Source organism: Geotrypetes seraphini, chromosome 4, assembly GCF_902459505.1.
Source record: "Geotrypetes seraphini chromosome 4, aGeoSer1.1, whole genome shotgun sequence".
Classification (NCBI taxonomy): Eukaryota; Metazoa; Chordata; class Amphibia; order Gymnophiona; family Dermophiidae; genus Geotrypetes; species Geotrypetes seraphini.
In genome coordinates this window covers 37,874,408-37,899,779 of record NC_047087.1, presented here as the reverse complement: position 1 = coordinate 37,899,779, position 25,372 = coordinate 37,874,408, and the positions used below count along the sequence as shown (strand labels likewise).

The 25,372-nt window shown below is 45.7% G+C and overlaps 1 protein-coding gene across 3 annotated transcripts in view; it reads left to right on the top strand.

The window, feature by feature from the left end:
- The window catches only part of KCTD15 (potassium channel tetramerization domain containing 15), a 155,027-nt gene that overhangs the window by 48,527 nt on the left and 81,128 nt on the right, over positions 1–25,372 (top strand). The window contains exon 1 of one of the 3 annotated variants that reach the window (XM_033942718.1): positions 2,694–2,943. The exons of the other annotated variants lie outside the window; for them this stretch is intronic. Within the exon in view, the coding sequence (XP_033798609.1) occupies positions 2,852–2,943 (92 nt within the window). The 5' untranslated portion in view covers positions 2,694–2,851. Of the gene's footprint in view, positions 1–2,693; positions 2,944–25,372 lie in introns of those variants that run through there. 3 annotated transcript variants of the gene reach the window in all.

Here is a 25,372-nt window from a genome sequence, read left to right as displayed (position 1 = left end):
AATCCCCTGGACCGGATGAAATTCACCCGAGAGTCTTGAAGGAATTGAAGGTCGAAATCGGAGAGTTACTGCAAAAACTTGCAAACCTGTCAATCAGAACTGGTCAGATACCAGACGACTGGAGGAAAGCGAACGTCACGCCAATTTTCAAAAAAGGATCGAGAGGAGAACCGGGCAACTATAGACCTGTGAGTCTTACATCTGTCCCCGGCAAGATGATTGAATCACTGATCAAGGATAGCATAGTTCAGCACTTGGACACACATGACTTGATGAAACCCAGTCAACATGGATTCAGGAAAGGGAAATCGTGTTTGACGAATTTACTCCAATTCTTTGAGACCGTGAACGAGCAAATTGATAGTGGAAAGCCGGTGGACATAATATACTTGGACTTCCAGAAAGCATTTGACAAAGTTCCACACAAAAGACTTCTTAGGAAACTACAAAGCCATGGCATAGAGGGAGATATACAAAGATGGATAGGCAAATGGCTGGAAAACAGGAAGCAGAGAGTGGGCATAAATGGGAAGTTCTCCGACTGGGAGAAAGTGACTAGTGGTGTACCCCAAGGCTCGGTACTTGGGCCGATCCTTTTTAATATTTATATCAATGACCTGGAAAACGGAACATCCAGTGAGATCATCAAGTTTGCAGACGACACAAAACTCTGCCGGGCAATCAGATCGCAGGAGGACAGTGAGGAACTCCAGAGCGATTTGTGTCGGTTAGAAAAATGGGCGGAGAAATGGCAGATGAAGTTCAACGTGGAGAAATGCAAGGTAATGCATTTAGGCAGTAAAAATAAGGAATACGAGTACAGAATGTCAGGTGCAACTCTGGGAAAAAGTGAACAAGAAAGGGATCTGGGTGTACTGATAGATAGGACCCTGAAGCCGTCGGCACAATGCGCGGCAGCGGCAAATAAGGCAAATAGAATGTTGGGCATGATAAAGAAAGGAATCTCGAGTAGATCGGAGAAAGTTATAATGCCGCTTTATAGGGCAATGGTCAGACCCCACTTGGAATACTGCGTCCAACATTGGTCTCCCTACTTAAAGAAGGATATAAAACTGCTGGAGAGGATGCAGAGACGAGCAACTAAACTAGTGAAGGGTATGGAGAAACTGGAATATGAGGATCGACTTAAAACACTGGGATTGTTCTCCCTTGAGAAAAGGAGACTGCGTGGGGATATGATCGAAACCTTCAAAATACTGAAAGGAATCGACAAAATAGAGCAGAAAAACTATTTACATTGTCCAATTTGACACGGACAAGAGGACATGAAATGAAGCTAAGGGGGGGCAAGTTCAGGACTAATATCAGGAAGTTCTGCTTCACACAGAGAGTGGTTGACATCTGGAATACTCTCCCAGGGGAGATTATTGCGGAATCGACAGTCCTAGGCTTCAAAAGCAAACTAGATGCATATCTCCTTGAGAGAGGCATATAAAAATATGGTTGGCTATAAAATAAGCCAGGTGTATACCTAGCAGGGCCTCCGCGTGTGCGGATCGCCGGACTTGATGGACCGAAGGTCTGATCCGGAGATGGCGCTTCTTATGTTCTTATGTTCAAAAACAATTAAACTTACAGAAGGCCAGAAGTCATGTTGGATATGTGTGTGATCAGTTATTCAGTGGCATGAAATGCACACATTGGTAGAGTACACTCCTTGGAGCTTTTATAAGAAAGCAAATCTTGAAGAGGGGAAAAAAAATCTACAAATCTTCTAAATATTTTATTCTAGGCCTACTAAGCAATCCTTTGAAAGCTACTGGACAGAGAAGGTCACAATGCTGTTATTTTAGACCCAGCATAGGACTCTGCCATAAAATAAATGATTACATAAAAAGGCAAAAAATGAATGATGTGCAGGCAATGATACTGTTATCTCACTGATGCACCTAGCAGATCTCAGAGCACACGTTCCAAGCAAGGAATTCCCAACTACTGTCTAAGTTGCTACACTGAGGGGTCAGATCCCAAAGCCACTTGCACATGGCAGATAGCAAAGGCTGCTCATTGCATAGGGGCTTTAAAAAGATTCCTAGTACTTATGTGGATAAATTTTAGCCATATGTTTAAAGGCTAAAATGTTATCTGACCAGAATGGGGAAAGATTTGAGGTGGGCTGTGATAGGGCCATTATTTAGCTACTTAAGGAAGCAGGTGAAAGCTTGGCTCTTTTCCCAAGACATTTCATGGAGAAAAGCAACTACCGTATATACTCGAATAAAAAACTGAGATTTTTGGGGGTCAAAAAAATGACCCAAAATTTAGGCTCTCGATTTATTTTTGAGCCACTGTCCTCTTCCTCCTCCACTTAACCCCGATGACAACCGGGGCTGTGCACTGCCATATGTTTCCTCTCCCTCCCTCTCCAAATGAATACCAGCACCACTATACAAGTCCCTCCCCGATGAATACCAGCACCACTCTCCACTATACAAGTCCCTCCCCGATGAATACCAGCACCACTATCATTATCCACCCCCTCACCCCCCTCCAGCCAGCAGCTTACCAGTTGGTAGAAGAAAGCTGCTATTGCGACACTGAAGAAATCCGTGACCGCTAACAGTGTATGCAGATCAGACGCAGGGCCTTGAGCATTTGCGCATGCTCAAGGCCTACCAGCTCCACCCCTTCTGAGAAGGCAGGAGCCGGCAGGACTTGAGCATGCGCAAATGCTCAAGGCCCCGTGTTTGATTTGCATACACTGTCGGCGGTCACAGCATTCTTCTACCAACTGACAAGCTTCTGGCTGGAAGAGGGGTGGTGAATAATGATAGCAGTGCCGATATTCATCGGGGAGGAACTTGTATAGTGGATAACGGCACTAGTATTCATGGAGGGGGGGAGGAGAGGCAGCATATGGCAGTGCACAGCTCTGGTGGTCATCAGGACATGTTTACGCTATTGGCAGTCGCAGCTCCAGAGGTTTGTTCTTGAACAATATACAGAATTAAAAAGAAAAAAAACATTTTCTCCCTTCTGTTCAGCAGGTGAGCCGGGGGAGGGGTGAGTTTTAGGTCTACCACATGTGTTTGGCAGCCACATGGACTGTTCCCACCAGTGGCCTGTGGAAAGAAAGGCATTGAAACACCGGGAACATAGTGTAGGTTCTGCGGGGATCCCAACGCATCAGAAGAGTTAGCAACTGCAACAAATTCTTGAGAAGCCAAGGCTGAGACCCCTTTTCTTCCTCCAGGGAGGGTGGGAATGGGTGCAAAGGTACATGAAGTTTAAAAAAAAAAAAACTTCTATTTCACATGGTCAAGGTATTTGTGAATTTTGAAGGCGAAGAATAAAAACATAAAAATAGCCTTACTCGGTCAGAGCAATGGACTATCGAGCACAGTAGCACGGCTTCCCCAATGTCTTTCTCAATAACAGACTATGGACTTTTCCTCCAGGAACTTGTCCAAACCTTTCTTAAAACCAGCTACGCTATCTGCTCTTATCACAACCTCTGGCAATGCGTTCCAGAGCTTAACTATTCTCTGAGTGAAAAAAAATTTCCTCCTATTGCTTTTAAAAGTATTTCCTTGTAACTTCATCGAGTGTCCCCTAGTCTTTGTAATTTTTGACGGAGTGAAAAATCGATCCACTTGTACTCGTTCTACTCCACTCAGGATTTTGTAGACTTCAATCATATCTCCCCTCAGCCGTCTCTTTTCCAAGCTGAAGAACCCTATCCGTCTCTCTTTCCTTATACGAGAGGAGTTTCATCCCCTTTACCATCTTGGTCGCTCTTCTTTAAACCTTTTCTAGCGCCACTATATCTTTCGTGAGATAAGACCAGAATTGAACGCAATACTCCAGATGAGGTTACACCATAGAGCAACACAGGGGAATTATAACATTCTTAGTGTTGTTAACCATCCCCTTTTTAATAATTCCTAGCATCCTGATTGCTTTTTTTGGCCGCCGCCACACATCGGGCGGAAGGTTTCGTCGTATTGTCTACGATGATACCCAGATCCTTTTCTTGGGCGCTAAACCCCAAGGTGGACCCTAGCATCCGGTAACTGTGATTCAGATTATTCTTCCCAATGTGAATCGCATTACATTTGTCCACATTAAATTACATCTGCCAATTGGATGCCCAGTCTTCCAATTTCCTAAGGCCTGTCTGCAATTTTTCACAATCCGCAAGTGTTTTAACAACTTTGAACAGTTTAGTGTCATCTGCAAATTTAATCACGTCACTCGTTGTTCCAATTTCCAGATCATTTATAAATAAGTTAAATAGCACCGGTCCTAGTACAGACCCCTACGGCACTCCACTGTTTACTCTTCTCCATTGAGAAAAATGACCATTTAACCCTACGCTCTGTTTTCTATCTGATAGCCAATTCTTAATCCACAACTGAACTTTGCCACCTGTCCCATGACAGTTTCATTTTCTCAGGAGCCTCTCATGAGGAACTTTATCAAAAGCTTCCTGAAAATCTAGATACACTATGGGCTCCTTTTACAAAGGTGTGCTAGCGTTTTTAGCGCATGCACCGGATTAGTGCGCGCTACCCAAAAAACTACCTCCTGCTCAAGAGGAGGCAGTAGCGGCTAGTGCGCGCAGCAATTTAGCACACTCTATTCCACGCTTTAAGGCCCTAACGCACCTTTGTAAAAGGAGCCCTATATCAACCGGCTCACCTTTATCCACATGTTTATTCACACCTTCAAAAAAGTCATGCAAGCTTGTGAGGCAAGATCTCCCTCGGCTGAATCCATGCTGACTCCGTTTCATTAAATAATGTTTGTCTACTTGTTCCACAATTTTATTTTTTGTACTTGTTTCTATCATTTTGACCGGCACTGAAGTGAGGCTTACTGGTCTGTAATTTCCTGTATCTCACCTGGAGCCCTTTTAAAAAATCGACATAACATTGGCCACCCTCCAAACATCAGGTACTACAGACGATTTTAGCGACAGGTTTCCTGGAGAAACTGGATTTTTTTGCTTGGGTGGGTTGTACATTTCAGAATCATAGAGGTCACTTTTTCAGATTGTGATCTTAAAGCAAGATGAAGAAGTTTATTCAGACTAACCTACAGTATTTTGCTGGAAGATTGTGTGTTTGACCTTTTTAGCTTAAGAATAGACTTGAATAAATTCTGTTTTTTGTGCTAATAAAAATATTTAAAATTTAAAAAATTGTGTTAAATCTTATGGCAAGGATGTCTAGTCTTTGTAGACTCTCACCAGGATCACCCAAATTTTTAATCTTGGTTTATATTTGAGTCAACCATTTTTCTTCCTTTTGGGGGGGAAGGGGCACCTCGGTTTATATTCGGATTGGTTTATATTTGAGTATATACGTTGACTAATTTTATCCAATCTTCAATTTCTGGATTGCTATATGCCTAAATAGGTTCAAGGCAATTTACTAATTAAGCAACTATGCTATATAGAATATGTAGATTACAGTAAAGGTTATCATAAAAATATAAAATTGTTGAATAAACATTCAGTCAAGAGAGACATTGGATTGACATTAGAATAACAATACATAGAGTTGAGTTAACATCATATCGATTGGAAGTGATTTGAGTTGTACTATGTTTAAAGGTAGCGCTTGTGGTTGAATAAAGTGAGTTTCATTGTCAGAAAAAGTAGATCTTGCGGTGAAATATGGTGTGTTTCATCTGGGGAGGGTAAGGTGCAGTGTGGGTTACTGTGAGCAGGGAAGGAAGGCTAAGGGCCTGTTTTACAAAGCCGCAGTAGCGGCTGCCACGCGGCAACAGCCCCAAAGCCCTTTAAATCTCTATTACCGCGCATTACCGCGCAGCAGCCGCTAATGTGGCTTTGTAAAACAGGCCCTAAGTATCTATGGAGCATATGTTTGTCAAATTTATTTTTCAAAATCTAGGATAGTTAGGTTTTTGTTTTGATAATTATTGGGAGGTGGTTCTAGGTATTGATGTCTATGTAGGTGAGAAATTAATTGATTATGCACTTATATTTCACACCTTTTGGGTGAAGGGAGGTTCAGTTGAAGTGCTTTAAGTATTCTGGAGGATGAAGGCCAGGATTTGGCACAAAAAATGTTTATAAGCAGTTCTGTAAGATTTGGAATATTACGCATGATAATTTGAAGGTTATTTTAGTGCTAACATGTAGCCAGTGTAGACTGTTGTAGCAATGAGAGATGGCATCATATATTTTTTTTTCAGCTTGAATATTAGTCTTATTGTGCTATATTTTGAATTAGCTGAAGCTTATGTAGTAGGAAGGAGTTAATGCCAGTATAGAGAGAATTGCAGTAGTCTATTTGGGATAGGATGAGCATCTCTGTCAGTATAGCAAAGCGATGGTAATGGATCTGATTAGCCTTAGTTGTCTCATACTAGAAAAGTTTTGTTCCCTATTATTGTATATTTGGGTTTCTTAGGATAGGGTTGAGTTGAAGTTAACTCTTAGGACTTTGGAGGTTTTATCTGCAGTATGTTTAAAGAAGTCCCTGAGGGCAGTGTGATTGTTAGAGGGACAGTTTGTAATGTGTTGCGAAACCAGATAATTTTGGTTTTTACTGTGTTTAGCTTAGGTTTGTTGAGTGTGGCCCAAATGTGTGTATTGTCTATGCCGCTGGATATTTTTGGGAGACATCTTTTGCATTGTTTGAGATTGGAATTAGTAGAAAGTTGTCATCTGCATATGATAGAAGGCAATGATTTTTTCCAAATGGAATAAGCCCTAAGGAACTTATGAAGGGGTTGAATAGTATAGTGGTAGGCAATTCCAGTCCTCGAGAGCCACAGGCAGGTCAGATTTTCAGGATATCCACATTGAATATATATGAAATGGATTTGCATGCACTGCCTCCTTGAGATGCAAATCTATCTCATGCATATTTATTGTGGATATCCTGAAAACCTGACCTGCCTGTGGTATAGGGGAAAGCGGGGACCCTTGAGGTACACCACAGAATGTTTTCCATCTTTTGGAGAATGTTCCATCTTTCCACATGAGGTATTTCCTATTTAATAGGAAATCTTTTAACCAGTTTAGTACAGGGTCTTAAATGCTTGTTTCACTTAGTTTGGTTAAAAGAATGTTGTGGTTGACCGAGTTAGATGCTGCTGATATGTCAAATTGGAGAACTACTTGGTGTCCCGAGCATAAGGTTTGCTTGGTTTTGGCATTTAAGGTTAAAAGAAGAAGCTCTGTGCTATGTTGTGGGTGAAACCCAAACTGTGAGGGAGTGAGAGACAGGTGAATTTTTCTATGTAGACTGAAAGTTTGCAGACCTGTGTTTCTAGCAATTTGGTTAGTATAGGGATGCTAGTGATTGGTCTGTAGTTCGATGTTTGAGAAAGGTATGTGTTTTGGGTCTTGGGAATTGGGGTAAGAATGATCTTGATAGTCTGCCGTGCTCTTGCAGATTTAGTGGTTTGGTTAGTCAGCTAGTCACACACACAAGGCATGTATTGTAGCAAGACTTCTTTAGCACTCTCCAGACCAGTAGAGGTTAACTTTACGATTGGGTATATATCTAATCATGACCAGCAGGTGGAGACTGAAAACAAAACTTTGGGACAGTATATCCTAGCCCCTCCTCTCTATTTCCCTCAGTCTTCTTTCAGTCTCCAGCAGGTGTTGAGTGATCTGTACCCATCTCCCTTGGTAGGGCTGTTGGAATTTGTTTAGAGGTTTATTGTCCCTGTTTTTAGCCGGACGGAGCTTGGACGGACTCTGTTTGGGGGTTCGTCCGACCTCGGGGGTGTCAAACCCGGCGGGTCACGAGCGGGGTCCCTCCCCCCACTTCCTCCACCTCCCCATATTTTTTTAGAGGAGCCTCAGCAGTAAGCCTTGCCCCCTAAATCAAGCAAGGCATATTGCTTCGAGAGCCTGTGGAGTCTGTTCTGTAAAAAAAAAAAAAAAAAAAATCCTGAGGTAGTGCTGGTCTGGAGGGTTGTATCCCTTTAAGAAAACTGTATTTTACTGTATTTTTTCAACTAACCGGCACTTTTTTACAGCTAGGTCGCGTATGGAGCAATGAGCACTTCTAAAGGGAAAAAGTGCTCATTGTGCTCCAGACGCGAGGCACTCGCGGCCGGCCTGTGCAAGCGGTGTTCAGGCCGGTGCGGTGGAGGAGCTCCGTCGGCAGCGGCTGCAGGCGCCCAGAGCTCCCCGCCGATGGTGCCTCGCGAGTCGGCAGGGAACGGTGGAGAAGCCCGGTCTTCTCCGTCCGCCCACGGAGGGATTCCCCGAGCCGCCGACGGTCGGGTTTTAGAGGATTCCCTCTCAGCTGATATTTTGACAGCTGATGCCGGCTTGCCTGTTTTAGCGGCTGAGACTATTCAGGTCTCTCAGCCGCTTCAGGCTGTGGAGGGAGCTGTTTTGGCGGGAAAGACGCCATCTTCTCTGTCTGGCCCCTCCATTTTGTCTTCCACCTCAGGTGACCTTCCCCCTGTTTTGTCTAAGCAGGGGCAGGTTTCTGCTGGGTCCCCTGCTGTGGCAGGGAGTCCCTTGGGACCCTCGGGGGGTTTTTCCCCTGATTTTTTCTTTTCATTATGCAAAGCCTATTTTCAGGCGGCTGGGGGTCCCGGTTGCGCCCAGGGGGTCTCGGGGGGTGGGGTTTCCTCCGCGCTCCCTGCGGCTTTGCCTCTCTCGTCTGACGTGACGTCCCCTCCGCCGCCTCTCTTGTCCAAGCGTCCGCGGGTGTCGTGGGACGAGGATTTGTGGTCGGAGGAACGTGTCGGTATGGAGGAGGACCTGGACCCTTCTGAGGAATTCCAGGACCCTCTGGAGGGGACGGAAGCTGGCGGCGGGTTGTCGGGTTTCCCGTTCTCCAGTGACGAGGCGTCCGTGGTGCGCCTTTTTCAGAGAGATGAGCTGCCTGACCTTATTCAACAGGTTTCTTCGGCTTTGCGTTTTGAGGACGCGCCGCCGGAGACTCCGCGTGTGGGGGACCCTCTGTTACGAGGGATCCGTTCCGTTTCCCGCTCTTTTCCTATGCATCAGGATATTCGGGATATTATTCTTGAGCAGTGGAAAACGCCGGAGACGCCGTTTCGGCTGGCGCGCAGCATGGCTCGCCTGTATCCCATTCCTGAAGGGGATCGGGCTACGTTAGCTTCGCCAGTCGTGGATGCGGTGGTCTCGGCTATTTCCAAGCGGCATACCGTGCCTGTTGAGGGCGGTTCTGCCTTGCGGGACTCTGAGGAGCGCAAATTGGAGACCATCCTTAAGCAAAATTTTCAAGTCTCTGCTTTTGGGGTCCAGGCGGCTATTTGTGGGGGACTGGTCGCTCGCGCCGTGTTTCGGTGGGCGGAGCGGGTCTTGGATCGAGAGTCTGACGACTGGTCTCTGGTGGATCAGGAGGTAGCAAAGATTGAGATGGCTGCCTCATTCCTCTCGGATGCTCTGTATGACTTGGTGCGGATCTCGGCTAAGTCCATGGCTTTTGGCGTGGCCGCAAGGCGTGTGTTGTGGCTGCGCGCTTGGGCGGCGGATGCTGCGTCCAAAGCTAAGCTTACTAAATTTCCCTTTCGGGGGTCGTTTTTATTTGGAGAGGACTTGGATAAGTTAATTCAGACTCTGTCGGACTCGAAAGTTCCCCGTTTGCCGGAGGACCGTGCCCGCCCGGCGTCTCGGGGGGGTGCGGCCCGGGGGCGTTTGCGGGAATTTCGCAAGTATCGCCCTGGGCGTGGGGCTGCTTCTTTCCAGTCTCCGGGGTTTTCCCGGGGTCGGTTCTTCCAGCGCATGCAGCCCTTTCGGGGGGCCCGTCGGGGGGCAGGGAACCCCTCCGCCGGTTCCCCCGCTTCCCGTCCTGCACAATGACGCCTTGCCGGCGCCCCCCTTGGTTCCGGTGGGGGCCCGGCTGCGCGACTTTTTTCCCAAATGGGCCGAGATCACGTCCGATCAGTGGGTCCTGGAGGTGGTGCGGGACGGTTATGCCCTGGAGTTCGCCCGCTCTCTGCCGGATTTTTTCCTCGCTTCTCCGTGTCAGACTCCGGGGAAGAAGCAGGCTTTTCGCCAGACCCTTCAGCGCTTGCTAGATCTCAGGGCAGTAGTTCCGGCGCCCCCCCCGGAGTGGGGCACGGGCAGGTACTCCATTTACTTTGTGGTGCCCAAGAAGGAGGGGACTTTTCGGCCCATCCTCGATTTGAAAGGGGTCAACAGGGCTCTCAAGGTTCCCTCTTTCCGTATGGAAACGCTGCGGTCGGTCATTCTGGCGGTTCAGCCGGGGGAGTTTCTCACTTCTCTCGATCTGACGGAGGCCTACTTGCATGTTCCTATTCGGACCTCTCATCAGCGTTTCCTGCGCTTTGCGATCTTGGGTCGGCACTATCAGTTCTGTGCACTTCCCTTTGGGCTGGCCACGGCTCCCCGGACGTTCACCAAGGTGATGGTGGTCGTCGCGGCAGCCTTGCGGTCGGAGGGCATTCTGGTACACCCCTACCTGGACGACTGGTTAATTCGGGCCAAGTCGTTGCAGGAAAGCTACCGGGTTACGGCTCGGGTGGTGGAGTTTCTCCGGTCGCTGGGCTGGGTGGTCAACCTTTCCAAGAGTCGGTTGGTTCCGGCTCAGCGTCTGGAGTACCTCGGGGTGCTGTTCGACACCTCCTTGGGGAAGGTCTTCCTCCCAGAGGCCCGGGTGAGCAAATTGCAGTCTCAGATTCGCCTGCTTTTGGCGTCCCGGTGTCCTCGGGCGCGAGATTTCCTCCAGGTCCTGGGGTCGATGGCGGCGTCCCTGGACGTGGTGAGGTGGGCGCGGGCCCACATGCGTCCTCTTCAGTATGCTCTGCTCCGGAGGTGGTCTCCCCAGAGGCACGGGATGGATGTTCCGGTTCCCCTGCGAGGCTTGGCGCGCTGCAGTCTGCGTTGGTGGCTCCGGACCCCTCACCTAGTTCAGGGGGTGGGTCTGGATCTTCCGCAGTGGACGGTGCTCCTTACGGATGCGAGTCTCCTGGGTTGGGGGGCCCAGTGTCTGGGTCACTCTGCTCAGGGAACCTGGTCCACGGAGGAGGCCTCCTGGTCGATCAACGTGTTGGAGACCAGGGCGGTCCGGCTGGCGCTGTTGGCTTTCCACTCCCTTTTGTTGGGCAAGTCGGTCAGAGTCCTGTCGGACAATGCCACGGCGGTGGCTTATGTCAATCGTCAGGGGGGCACCAAGAGCACTCTGGTGGCGCAGGAGGCGGCTCGGCTCATGGTTTGGGCGGAGTCGCATCTTCTGGACCTCTCGGCCTCTCACATTGCCGGGGTAGAAAACGTTCAGGCGGACTTCCTCAGTCGTCACTTCTTGGATCCGGGAGAGTGGTGTCTCGGCGCCGAGGCGTTTCAGTTGCTAGTGCGTGCTTGGGGGCAGCCCCTGATGGATCTGATGGCTACAAGTGGCAACGCCAAAGTACCCCGCTTCTTCAGTCGTCGCAGGGACGGTCTGGCCGAGGGTCTGGATGCTCTGGTCCAACCGTGGCCAACGGAGGGGCTGTTGTATGTGTTCCCTCCTTGGCCATTAGTAGGCAGAGTACTGCTTCGCATTGTTCGCCATCCGGGGCTGGTGGTCTTGGTGGCTCCGGATTGGCCTCGTCGTCCGTGGTATGCGGATCTGGTGAGGCATCTGGTGGCGGATCCTCTTCCTCTGCCTCTCGAGTGCGATCTTCTGACGCAGGGTCCCATTCCCATGTTCGACCCGTCTCCCTTTTGTCTTACGGCTTGGCTCTTGAAAGGGGCCGCCTGAGTAAGAAGGGATATTCCGACAAGGTGATCTCTACACTTTTGGGGTCCCGGAGGCTTTCTACCTCTCGGGCTTATGTACGGGTTTGGCGTCTTTTTGAGGAATGGTGCCGAGCGCGGGGAGTGGTCTCCTTTCGCGCTTCTCTGCCTAACATTCTAGAGTTTTTGCAGGATGGCCTGGATAGGGGCCTGGCCTGGTCTTCTCTTCGGGTTCATCTGGCGGCCCTGTCGGCTTTTCGGGGGCTGGTGACAGGTCAGCGTTTGTCAGCCATTCCTGATGTGATTCGCTTTCTTAGGGCGGCCAAGTTGCTCAGGCCTCCCATAAGGCCCTCGATTCCCTCTTGGGATCTCAATCTGGTTCTCTCTGTTCTAGTGCGCCCTCCTTTCGAGCCGTTGGATGGCTGTTCGTTGAAGGACCTTACGCTGAAGTCGGTCTTTTTGGTGGCCATTACTTCCGCTAGACGGGTGTCGGAGCTACAGGCTTTCTCTTGTAGGGCTCCCTTCCTGGAGTTTTCAAAGGAGCGGGTTGTTTTGCGGCCTGTTCCTTCCTTTCTGCCGAAGGTAGTTTCTCCTTTTCATGTCAATCAATCGGTGGTCCTCCCGGTCTTGGGTAGTCGGGAGGGTTCTTCTGAGCAACGACAGCTGCGCAAGTTGGATGTCGGTCGGGTCCTCCATGCTTATGTGCAGCGGACCCGGGATTTTCGGAGCTCCGATCATCTCTTTGTGCTTCTGGCGGGTCCTCGTCGGGGGGCTGGCGCTTCTAAGGCTACTATTGCGCGCTGGATCAAGGAGACGATCGCTTCCGCTTATCTTCTGAGTCAGAAGCCGGTTCCGGAGTTTCTCAAGGCTCATTCCACTAGGGGTCAGGCGGCTTCTTGGGCTGAGTCGTCGCTCGTGCCTCCGGTGGATATTTGTAAGGCTGCGGTTTGGTCCTCCTTGCATTCATTTGTTCGGCATTATCGGGTAGATGTTCAGGCGCGTCGGGACGCGGTGTTCGGTGAGCGTGTTCTGGTATCGGCCCTTCGGGGGTCCCGCCCGTGAGAGGGACTGCTTTGGTACGTCCCAATCGTAAAGTTAACCTCTACTGGTCTGGAGAGTGCTAAAGAAGGAGAAATTAGGTTCTTACCTGCTAATTTACTTTCTTTTAGCTTCTCCAGACCAGTAGAGGTCCCCACCCTGTCTGTTGTTGTTGTTGTTGGGGCTGTTGCGCGGGCAGTTTTTGGTTTTTGCTGCGGGTTCTAGTATTTTTCTAGGGCCGGGGAGAATTGAAGAACAGCGGCTGTGGCTCGGCTGGCTTAGCTGGCGAGCTGTGGGGACCTTCTTCCTTCGGGAATTTCTCCTCTGCATTTTCCAACAGCATTTTTTGGGTATGTTATTGGTTACTCCTTTCGGAGTATTGTTTTTTCTCTCTGTTGTTTCCAGTTCTTGGTTCTGCTTGGCTATTCGGCAGACTGAGGGAAATAGAGAGGAGGGGCTAGGATATACTGTCCCAAAGTTTTGTTTTCAGTCTCCACCTGCTGGTCATGATTAGATATATACCCAATCGTAAAGTTAACCTCTACTGGTCTGGAGAAGCTAAAAGAAAGTAAATTAGCAGGTAAGAACCTAATTTCTCCTTGGTTATCCACTCCCACCATAGCTAAGATTTATTTTTCATGCACCTTTTCTGACTTCATGTTCAGTTTTCTTTAAGTTAATCACCCTTATCATTGATCTAATTCCTGTTGCTCTTTCTTGTCTGTCTATATTTTCCACATCTACTTACATCTTGTGTACACTCTATGCTGTCTATTAAGATGTATATATTGTGTTGTGACATTCAGTAGCATGCTATGTCAGTAATACTTTTACTGCTTTGTCTATTCTGTTACATCTGCAGGTGTCTATTCTGTTACATCTGCAGCTGTTAGGTGATCAATCCCAGCTTTGCATAAGTGTGTCACTCACAGCTTTCAGCACCTCCCTCATTCCCAATGGAGTGGAGTGCCCCCTTCAGTTTTTCTTCTGCAGGCAAACTGTGCAGAGGTGTTTCTGATCTACTCTGTTTAGTTTTTATTATTTTTGGTTGTAAGTTTCTTTTCTGAGACTTCAGTGCCCTGAGTCCCCTTATTTGGGGGTTCTCTGCCTGTTAACGGATGCAGGTTCCTTAGAGATGGACTGCAGTTCACAGAGAAAATCCTTGGGTGGACCTGTGAAGTCAGCTTTCTGTGTGTTACTTCAGGGCTCTGGGTCTGTTCCTCTGTGAACTAGATCGCCTTCTGAATTTTTCAGAGGCTTGAATGCAGGCTATGGTTTCCAAGTGTAACAGCCCTCAGGGGTATCAGGGAGCTGGCTGCATATTTGCCCCCTGCATTGTGCTCTAAGATTCCGTGGGGGTGGATGTCTTAGTCAGAGTCAGTCTGATTAGCAGCCCAAAGATTTCCTGATTTAGAGCCATTTTGTTGAACTTCTGAGGCAGGAAGTCCTTTCCGTTCTCTCCGGCTACAAGAAAGTGTCAGGCAGGCATATTTACAGATATGTAAGTATAGCCACATTATTTTCTATGGGAAAATCAGGAGGTGGTCAAAAAACTACATTTTTTTAGGGTTTCTGGGGGTTCAGGGTTCAGGTCCTCCACTTCCAAAACCCCTATTTCAGTGGGTTTTTTTTTTTTTAATTTTTCCAAAAAAAAGTCTCCATCTTTTATGGCACAATTTTTCTAGTGGTGGCCATCTTGAATTTTAAACAATCTTTTTTTCTGAAACCTCTGCCTCAAAACTCCTTGATTTTTGCTAAAAATTGACTAGGATGGACTCCTCAGTGTGTTCTGACACCATTTCATGTCAGGTTTGCGCCGGATGGCAGGCAGAGGAGCATCCAAGTACCATGTGCCTAGGGCCCAAAATGGTCAGGGGGGTCCGCTGAAGGAGGGCAAACAGACCACTCAAAATCAAAAAAAAATTTAAAATGGCAACAGGCCTTCCCCCTGCATTGATTGGCAATGCCCCCCCCCTGACGGAAAGTAAGATCAACAAGCAACGTGGGTAAGATCAGCAACGGCAACCATAATTTTGCAAGTGGTGCTCAGCCCAAAGCTTCTCTGTTGCAGCTTCCTGTTTCTGCCTGGGCGGTTTGCGTCAAAGGGAAGCTTTGGCTGAACAGCACCGCTCTGCTTTTTTTTCTCTAACGCTTTACATTTTGCTGCCTAATTGATTGTGTCTGGCACACATGAACGAGCCTGACTTTGTTTTTTATCTCACTTGAGGTCTTACAGACCTCTGTTTTGATCTGTCCACAGTGCGACGGCTCCTCACTGCGGTCAGTGAACCTTATGTACAAGGTATTTCTTTTTTGGTTACCCACTGTCCCTCATTGTTTTCACAGTGACAATATTAGATTTATTTAGCTCATGGTGTTCCAGCTTTTCAACTCATTTGGTCCCTTTTGGTACAAGTGTGTTTCTACGTATCTTTTATGCATATTTCCTTTACATGTTTGTAATGCATTACATTTAATGTGTCTTATTATTTGGGCTTCTTCTTGGTCTATAATTTCATGGATTCAGCTTTTTCCCTTGGATTTGTGTTTTCTGAACTTCTGAAGCTTTATATATATTACATTTAATTAAGAGGCTTTTTCTTGGTTTGAAATATTATTTGAGGAGGTTTTTTATGCCAATGATTCAAACATACCCCAGTGAGTCGCCACCTATTTACAAAACCTGAACTATTGGTTTGGTGGAGGGGGGATATGAGGCTTTTTCCTACCTCTAGATAATTTTCATAGAAGAAGCGCTTTTGAGGTGCTGATAGTGGACTATCCGCCTTTGGTTGTGGAGCCTGGTGCCAGTGGTGACATCAAGTACTTTCTTTACGGTTTCTTTGGTTGTTCATGGTTAGGGTTACTGTGCTGTAAACCAGGTCAGAGGTGTCATTTATTTGATATACATTTCTTTGATCAATGCATATTGGTTTTTTAATTGATGTATTGTGTAGTTTCCATATAGATATGCTTATGATGGACTATGAATGTATTTCCGTATGGGCAATTGGTATGTCTTTTAATTACGATGATCTTTATAGTTATTTCTTATCTATGTAAATTGTGGTTTCCACATGTTTATATTCATGATGCTTTTTAATGTATTTATATCCAGTAAGCCTTTTTAATGTATTCTTTTAAGTATACTCGTATTTGCCTGTCTTTCAATGTATGGTTTTCGCTTAAGCATTTGTTTTACATTTTGCATTTACATTCTATTATGTCATGATTTTACATATGTCTAAATTTCCATTTTTAATGTTTTATTAGTGTCTCCTGATGAAGGTGTTTTAACCATGCTGAAACACAGATCTAGTTGGGACTATAGGCACAAGTACTGTTTTCATGAATAAAGATTTTCCCATAGGTTGAATAGCCACCTCCCTGTTGCAATGCATTTGAACACTTTTATATATGTATGGAAAGGGTTCAGAGTTAAAGTCCTGGGCAAGTAGGTGGGAAGGGAAGGAAGGGGAGTTTTGTTCAGAGATGTTTGGGGCTTGCATAGAACTAAAACTGTGCACTAGTATGGTAATCTTCGTTGTTTGTTTTGAATTTTATATTAAAAGAAAAAAAGAAATACAAGTGGAACTAAAGAAGTAAATAAGAAAACAAGTAAATAAATGGGGGCAGGGTATGGACGGGGCTAGGGGCTCAGTGTACTTGTGTGCCTAGGGGCCCTCGAAGAATTAATCCTGCCCTGGCCGCGGCCAGTGTGAGGGAGGGGCAAGAACTTCGAGCTTAGCCCCATCCTTGTCCTCCAAGGCTGGGGAACCGCTGTGGGTCCCTGAGAAGGGAAGAAAGTCCTGTCCAGAGCCTGAATTCAGCGACGTTCAGATGTGTGGAGTCCTTGGAACCCACAAAAGCCTAGTCTGAGGTCCTGCAGGGCTCCTTTACAGCACCTGCACAAGGCTTTTCCCCAATTCCTGTGGAGAATTTATTTTACAGGCCTGGGATGTACTGCACAGCTGGAAAGCATGCCTCTTTTAGTCCAGGGAGCATCTCAGCTTCCTGAGGCCTCTCCACCGAAGAACAAGCCAACTCCCAGTCTCAGTGAGCACTTGGAGCCGGCCTGGCAAGATTGGAGGTCAGACTCCATGCCTTTATTGTTGCATGTCTCATAGGCTGTCCTGGAGAAATCCAGTTCCCTGTTAGGGTCCGGCAGCCAAGGTGCATTTATGGCACTCAACCAGGGAATACCGTTGATACACCTCCTATTTAGAGTGGTATATATTATATAGTTTAGTACAGTGTGTATTTGAGCCACTTAGGGTGATAATATTTTAGGAAAACTAAAATGCCCAGACAGAAAAAGGTAGAAAAAATGTGTTTTATTTTGGATGTTTATATACTATGTTCAGTACAAAAGGAAATTCATTTGTTGTTGTTGTTTCTTCTAAGAAGTTCTGGGAGATCTATAGGATCCCTTTTTTTTTTTTTTTTTAAACCACCTTCAGAAATGAAGGTATACCGGGGGGCAGGGGGGGCATCTCATCCTTCACCTCAGGCAGAGAATGTCCTTGGGCCCCTCCTGGGTGCTGGCATATATGGTCTCTGTCTGTAGAACATTTTGGATCTACCTCCAAAGCCACTCTTAAGGCAAGTAAGATTACATACAACCAGAGGAGGGGGGCATTTTCTTGTGCTGGTCCTGATACTTGGAATAATATTCTGCTTTACATTAGAAAGCAGAATGATTTGAATATTTTTAAGAAGCTCCTGAAGTGACATCTTTTTTTTGTGAAATGAAATATAGGTGTGGAGCACTTATTTTATTTGTTGGAGCTGAATAATGTGTTGAAAGAGATTTAGTAACTGTTCATTATTTATGGATGTTTGTAATGACTATTGTGTGTATGTTTTTGTAACCCACCTTGTTAAACATGGGCTATAAATAAATAAACTATAAACTTTAAGCAGGCTGCCCTTCAAGGGGCAAATGGTTCTCGGTAAAGGCCTAGATGACTTTTTGGCCAGCATGGCAGATCGCTGCCCTTAGTCTCTGCCAGAGAGCAATCTTCACTGTCCCCCTGGAGGGAGTAGAGGTAATTTTCATTCCTTTCGCCATTCTTGCTAGTAGTATGAGAGTTTCTCTACTCATAGATCTTTCCAGGGAAAGGCAATTCCAGACGCCAGCAACCCTCAAGGTCATAGAAACATAGAAATAGACGGCAGATAAGGGCCCACGGCCCATCTAGTCTGCCCACCTTAATGTCCCTCCCCTACCTTTGCCCTGTGAATAGATCCCATGTGCCGATCCCATTTGGCCTTAAAATCAGGCACGCTGCTGGCCTCAATCACCTGTAGTGGAAGACTATTCCAGCGATCAACCACTCTTTCAGTGAAAAAGAATTTCCTGGTGTCACCTCGTAGTTTCCCGCCCCTGATTTTCAACGGATGCCCTCTTGTTGTCGTGGGACCCTTGAAAAAGAAGATATCTTCCTCCGCCTCGATGCGGCCCGTAAGATACTTGAACGTCTCGATCATGTCCCCCCTCTCTCTGCGCTCCTCGAGCGAGTGTAGCTGTAATTTGTCAAGCCGTTTTTCGTATGGTAGATCCTTGAGTCCCGAGACCATCCGGGTGGCCATTCTTTGCACCGACTCCAGTCTCAGCACATCCTTGCGATAATGCGGCCTCCAGAATTGCACACAGTATTCCAGGTGGGGCCTCACCATGGATCTATACAATGGCATAATGACTTCCGCCTTACGACTGACGAAACCCCTTCGTATGCAGCCCATGATTTGTCTTGCCTTGGAAGAAGCCTGCTCCACTTGATTGGCAGACTTCATGTCCTCACTGACGATTACCCCCAAGTCTCGTTCTGCTACCGTTTTTGCTAGGATCTCGCCATTAAGGGTATAAGACTTGCATGGATTCTGGCTGCCCAGGTGCATAACTTTGCATTTTTTGGCATTGAAGTTGAGTTGCCATGTCTTAGACCATCGCTCCAGTAGGAGTAGGTCGTGCATCATGTTGTCGGGCACTGAATCTTCGTCTGTTGTGCATTTGCCCACTACATTACTCAGTTTGGCGTCATCGGCGAATAATGTTATTTTACCTCGAAGCACTTCTGCCAAGTCTCTTATAAAGATGCTGAATAGGATTGGGCCCAAGACTGAGCCCTGTGGTACTCCACTAATCACCTCCGTCATTTCGGAGGGGGTGCCGTTCACCACCACCCTTTGGAGCCTACCTCCAAGCCAGCTCCCAACCCATTTCGTCAATGTGTTACCTAATCCTATAGAACTCATCTTGCTCAGTAACCTGCGGTGTGGTACGCTATCGAATGCTTTGCTAAAGTCCAGGTACACGATGTCCAGGGACTCCCCAATATCCAGCTTCCCCGTTACCCAGTCAAAGAAGCTGATCAGGTTGGATTGGCAGGATCTCCCCTTAGTAAATCCATGTTGTCGGGGATCCCGTAGATTCTCCTCATCCAGGATCTTATCTAATTGGTGTTTGATTAGAGTTTCCATTAGTTTGCTCACTATCGATGTTAGACTCACTGGTCTGTAGTTTGCTGTCTCCATCTTTGAGCCTTTCTTGTGGAGTGGAATGACATTAGCCGTCCTCCAGTCCAACGGGACGCTGCCTGTACTAAGGGAGAGGTTGAAGAGCGCGGACAGTGGCTCCGCCAAGACATCACTCAGTTCCCTAAGCACCCTGGGGTGCAGGTTGTCCGGCCCCATTGCTTTGTTAACCTTGAGCTTTGACAGCTCACCGTAGACACTGCTGGGCGTAAACTCAAAGTTACTAAACGGGTCAACTGAGCCAACCCTTGTCTGTAGCTGAGGGCCGAGCCCTGGCGCTTCTCGGGTGAAGACTGAGCAGAAGTATTCATTTCATAGTTGGGCTTTTTCCGAATCCTTTTCCACATAGTCTCCGTCTGGTTTCCTAAGACGTACAATCCCGCCTGAGTTTTTTCTTCTATCACTGATATACCTGAAGAAGGATTTATCTCCCTTCTGGATGTTCTTTGCTAGAGACTCCTCCATGAGGAATTTAGCCTCCCTGACTGCTGTTTTGACGGCTTTTGATTTGGCCAGGTAGTCTGCTCTAGAGTCCTGCTTCCCTGATTGTTTGTAAGAGATGAATGCTTTTTTCTTCTCCTTGATCAGGTCTGAGATCTCCGCAGTAAACCACTGTGGCTTATTGTTCCTTCGCCGTTTACTTACTGATTTTACATAGCGGTTTGTTGCTTCTTGTATGGTTGCTTTCAAAGTCGACCACATGTCTTCCACGTTATCGGTTTCTTCTTGGCTTTGTAGCGCCTGGTGAACGAAGTCTCCCATTTCTTTGAAATTTGTGTCCTTGAATTTGAGGACTTTGGTTAGTGTAGTAGATTTAGTGAAACCTTTCCTGATATTGAACCATACCATGTTGTGGTCATTGGAGGCCAATGTGTCGCCCACCGAGACCTCTGTGACACTTTCTCCATTGGTAAGTATCAGGTCCAGTATTGCCTGATCCCTTGTCGGTTCTAACACCAGTTGCCTGAGGCTTGCTCCTTTCATAGAGTTTAATAGCCTCCTGCTGCTGCCGGAAGCAGAGGTAAGTGTAACCCAATCCACATCAGGCATGTTGAAGTCACCTAGCAATACTGTGTCCCCACGCAAGGTGATATTTTCTATATCTTCGATTATTTCCATATCCAGGTCATCCTGTTGTCTTGGGGGTCTGTAAATTACGCCAAGATACAAGCATTTGTCCTTTCCTCTGGCCAAATTAACCCAAAGGGATTCCCCAGTATACTGGACATCTGAGATTCTCGTGACCTTAATGTCATCTTTAGTATATAATGCTACACCCCCTCCCTTCCTACCCTCTCTGTCCCGGCGAAGCAAGTTGAAACCCGGTATGACCATGTCCCACCCGTGGGAGTCTGTGAGCCAGGTTTCGGATATCGCCACCACATCCAGGTCGGCATTCCTTATTTCTGTTTCCAATTCCAGGATCTTGTTTCCTAAACTGTGTGCGTTGACGTACATAGCCCTCCATGTTATATTTTTGTTATGTCTCAGTGGGGATATTCCTGTTTGAGCTATTTGAACACCTTTAGCATTGTTTGTGTTATTTGTGCTTTCCTGAGGCTCAGAACCACAATGTGTACTCCCCATATACCCAGAACTACAGTGTGTACTCCCCCTAGACCCGGAATTACAATGTGACCCATAAATATGATGTGACCCTACTCCCGACTCAAAAGTGTGTGCACTCACCCCTGACCCAGAATTTCGGTGTCTACTTTCCTCAGCCTCATAAATGTATTGGCATTTTAGTTCGACTGGTATGTTGTTTGTGCCTGTACCCTCCCCCGACTTACCTAGTTTAAAACCCTGTGGAGTAGGTCTTACTTCATCCCAACCTCCAAAAAGTCCCAGTGATGCCAGGTTGGTGGCACATTGGTGGAGGCTGTTGGCATTTTGGAGAGAGTGGGAACAGATTTCCTCGGACTTCTAGGTGTTAGACTTCATCCAAGAGGGTCACAAAATTGAGTTTTATCGTCCTCTAGCACAGTGGTTCCCAACCCTGTCCTGGAGGACCACCAGGCCAATCGGGTTTTCAGGCTAGCCCTAATAAATATGCATGGAGTAGATTTGCATGCCTGTCAGTTCCATTATATGCAAATCTCTCTCATGCATATTCATTAGGGCAGGCCTGAAAACCCAAATGGCCTGGTGGTCCTCCAGGACAGGGTTGGGAACCACTGCTCTAGCAGATTTGTTTCTAGATTCACTACCTGGAAAAGACCAATTATTTTTGTCTTTGACCATCTGTTTATGTTAACCAGCCAGTCCAGATGGGGCAGACCGGCATCCAGGGCTTCTATAGCCAGATGGATTTGCATGACCGTTTTGTCCGCATGCATCGCCTGTGGCAAGCAGCTGCCGGTTTCTCTTAAAGTGCACTTGACCAGGAGTGTCTCATCTTCATGGGCGGAGTCTCTGGCAGTTCCTCTTTTAGAGATTTTTAGAGCAGCTACTTGGTCTATTCTTAATACCTTTTACAGGGTTTTACAGAATGGATATGGTGGCTCGAGAGGACACCATCTTTGGGTCCTAGGTCTCATGGGTAGGCTCTTCTGCCCTATCCTAGACGTCAGCCATTGCTCTGGTATGTCGCCTAACATACGGACTCTTGTGCAGATGTAACTGAATGAAAGATTAGGTTTTCACCTGCTTTCTGCCTCAGATATTTCTAAATTCCAGAACTGGAGTAGTTCTGTCAGTCAGATGGCTAAGCATAAAGAAATCTTGTTTAAGTAAGTAATTTGACTTATTGAGCTCCTGGCTCCTTTGATGTTGGTGCTTGTTGCATATAGCAGGTTGGTTCGCTATTGCTGCTATGTTTCTGTGCTATACTGCTTGTTAATAATTTTGGTTTTATCTTTTATGAATTGCAGAGCAGAACATATATGTATGATGTTTGCAGGGAAGTTCCCCATACCCCTCCTTCTTTGTATTCTATTCTGTTCTATGGAGATCAATTGCTTTGATATGAACTGAAGGGGGCACTCCACTGAGAATGAGGGAGGTGCTGAAAGCTGTGAGTGACACATTTCAGCAAAGCTGGTTCGTGGCTGGGAATTGATCACCTAACGTAAGGACTGCTGGGATGAATTTCTTCAAAAAGACGGTAAATAAATCCTAATAAATATAGAGAGTTGTGAAATTCTGCCATTCTTCATATAATTTTTGTGTTCAACTCTTAATGCAGAAATTTGAGGAACATCTTTGTAGGGATAAAGTTATTTATATACATAAAGTTATGCCAGCATGTCGGCATTTGGGGTTGAACACGTAAAGGGCAATTCTATTATTGGGAGTATGTAGCTACGTATGGTCATGCATTTGATACAAACAAAGTGATTTACATATTAGATACAGGTGCTTTCTCTGTCCCTAGTAGGTTTAACAGTCTTAAGTGGTCAATATTCAACATGATTTAACCAGGCAGGAGAGGGCTATCTTCTGATATTCAGTGGTACTTAATCCATCTAAGCTGAAACCGGCTAGTCATTGGGTGGTGCAGGGGCGGAGTCAACCCTTAAGGGCCCCGTTTACAAAGGAACGATAGCGATATAGTAAATACAACGAAGCCCTTTCAATTCCTGTGGGCTTTGGTGCATTTACTGTAGCAGCATTATGCTGACATTGTATTATCTTTGTTTGAATTTCAGTGCTGTTAAATGTGTATATTTTTTTATGTTTCATGGTAGTCCTATTTGGTTTCAATTTGCTCATTTTGAGTTTCTAATGAATTGTATTTGTGCGTGTTATTATTGTTTTGCTGTTAAACAAAATTGTAAGTTTACGTTAAACTGTACTTTCTGTACACTCTTGGATGAATCTCTTCATAAAGCTGGTTGATACTTCTTCCATTGGACAATGAGCCACAAAATCTAGGGGAAAAAATCATAGATTCTGTGTTTAAAACATTGGAGGGTCCTAAATGTGTGATTTATGGTTTATTTTATTAGATGCTTAATTCTGCCTTTAGTATACTGCACAAAAAAGCAGTGTACCAATTTGAAATATAGAGCAAGATATAAGAAACAGAAATCTCTAACTTAATAGGATAGAAAAGAACCATAAACAGAAATGAGGAAAATCCAGAATTAAATAAGCTAGAACAGAAAATCTTAAACTTCTGGAGGCTATGTTCCAAAACCAGTTGATAGATGGAACATGCCATTAGCTAGGAAACCTTGTTAGAGACATCTTCAATGCAGTTGTAAATGTTCATAATGCAAGTCCTTCTCTCAACTAATCCATAGGGAGCACGTAAATGAAGAGCTAAAAAAAAAAATAAAACTCAGAATTTCGAATAGACTCTAAACATGCACAAGAAGTGAGGAGAGGGGTGATCAAAAAATGATTCATTTGAAGAGTACAGGTAATGACAGAGCTTATAAGGACAGAAGAGAGAAAAAGTAGCATTCCTAAATGAAGTATCTTGTGGGTAAAGACAAGGATGTTAAACTGAAAATAGCATTGTATAGACAACCAATGATGCTGAAAGAGTAGCAGGAAAACAGCAAGAGAAAGGCAAGGGGAGGTGTCCTTTCAGCCAAATAAGTCCTCATGCACACGTGCCATCCCTGTGGCGACGTCATGGCGCTCTTGGGACACATCTGCGCGTCAGTTCATTCATTTAAAGGACTTATTCTTTCAGCGTGCTTGTTTCATTCTTTATCCACACACCACGGAGTTTGTAAGCTCAATACTTCCAGGTAAGAGTCCCGGTTTTTTATTCACTCTTCAATTTACACTTATAACCTTGTTCCATGTGCAGATTTTGTCAGCGGATTTTAGTCTTTATTCGATTCTTTATTTGGTTTTCTTACAGAGGGGAGGGGGGTTGTTGTTTTGTTGGGGTTTTGTTTTTTGTTGGTTTTTTTTTTGTTTTTTGCAGCGTTTTCCTTCCTTCCTGACAGTGTCTCACTTCCGGTTCACCACACAATTGTTTCCCACGTACTCACCTTTATAGAACCCCCAGGGACCCCTGAAGAAGACTTTTTGTCAAAACGCGGACCGTGTTGGGTCCTGTATCCCTAGCGGACTAGGTCCTTTAAGGCTCTTATGTGGATGATTTACTTTTATGTGGATGGAATTATTTTATGTGGATGATTTTAGTGTACCTTTGGAACTTTGATACTTTCAAATAAAGTCTATTTGGGAACATCGTCACTCCACAGGGTTTTTTTTTTGTTTTCTCTGGATTTTCTTCTTTGTGGATATCTCTTTTGTTTTTTAAGGATTCTAATGGCCATATTTTGAGCTGTCTGCAAGCACTGAATAGGTTTTTGTAGCAGTCCTGCTACAACTGTATTATAGTAATCAAGTCTACTTATTACAAGTGCCCAGAGTACTTCTAACTGTGCTGACTTGTTTAAAAGGGCTCAGACAGCTTAAAACTGCCATAATGCATGAAGGCAGTGTTTCACTTCAGCTGAAATATGAAGCGCAAATGAGAGCTGTTAACAAAGATCACACCATGAATTGCTAGATAAAATAGAAGCAAGGGATGGCAATGTGGTTACTTAACCAGAGATTTAACTGAATTATGTGCCAGCCAGTTATTACTAAGCCAGAGAGATAATTAATTGAGGCAATACTGAAGAGGTGAGCTAGTGCACTGCAAAGTGATGCATGTGGGAATGAGGAACACAAACTATAGCTTTGTGATGTGGGGTTCCCCATTAGGATTCACTGCCCAGGAAAAGGATCTATGTGTCATCATTGAGGCTACATTGAAAACTTTGGTTCAGTGTGTGGCAGGGGCTAAGAAAGCAAATAGAATGTTAGAAATTATCAGGAAAGAAATGGAAAACAAAGATGAGAATGATATAATGCCCTTGTGTGGCCGCACCTTGAATACTGTGTGCAGTTCTGGTCACTGCATCTCAAAGATGTGGAGGGACATTTTCAAAAAAGACATCTTAAGTCTGACTTGGACGTTTCCTGCTAAACATCCAAATTCAGAAGTGCAGAAATGTCAATTTTTGAACGGAACTTCCAAATTTTTAAAAAACTCATTTACTTGTATGTCTTAGCCACCAAAATATCTAGGCCACCAAGACATCTAAATTTATTATCTGTTTTTGACCACAAAAACATCCAAGTTAGAAACGTCTAAATCAGCACCATTTAGATGCA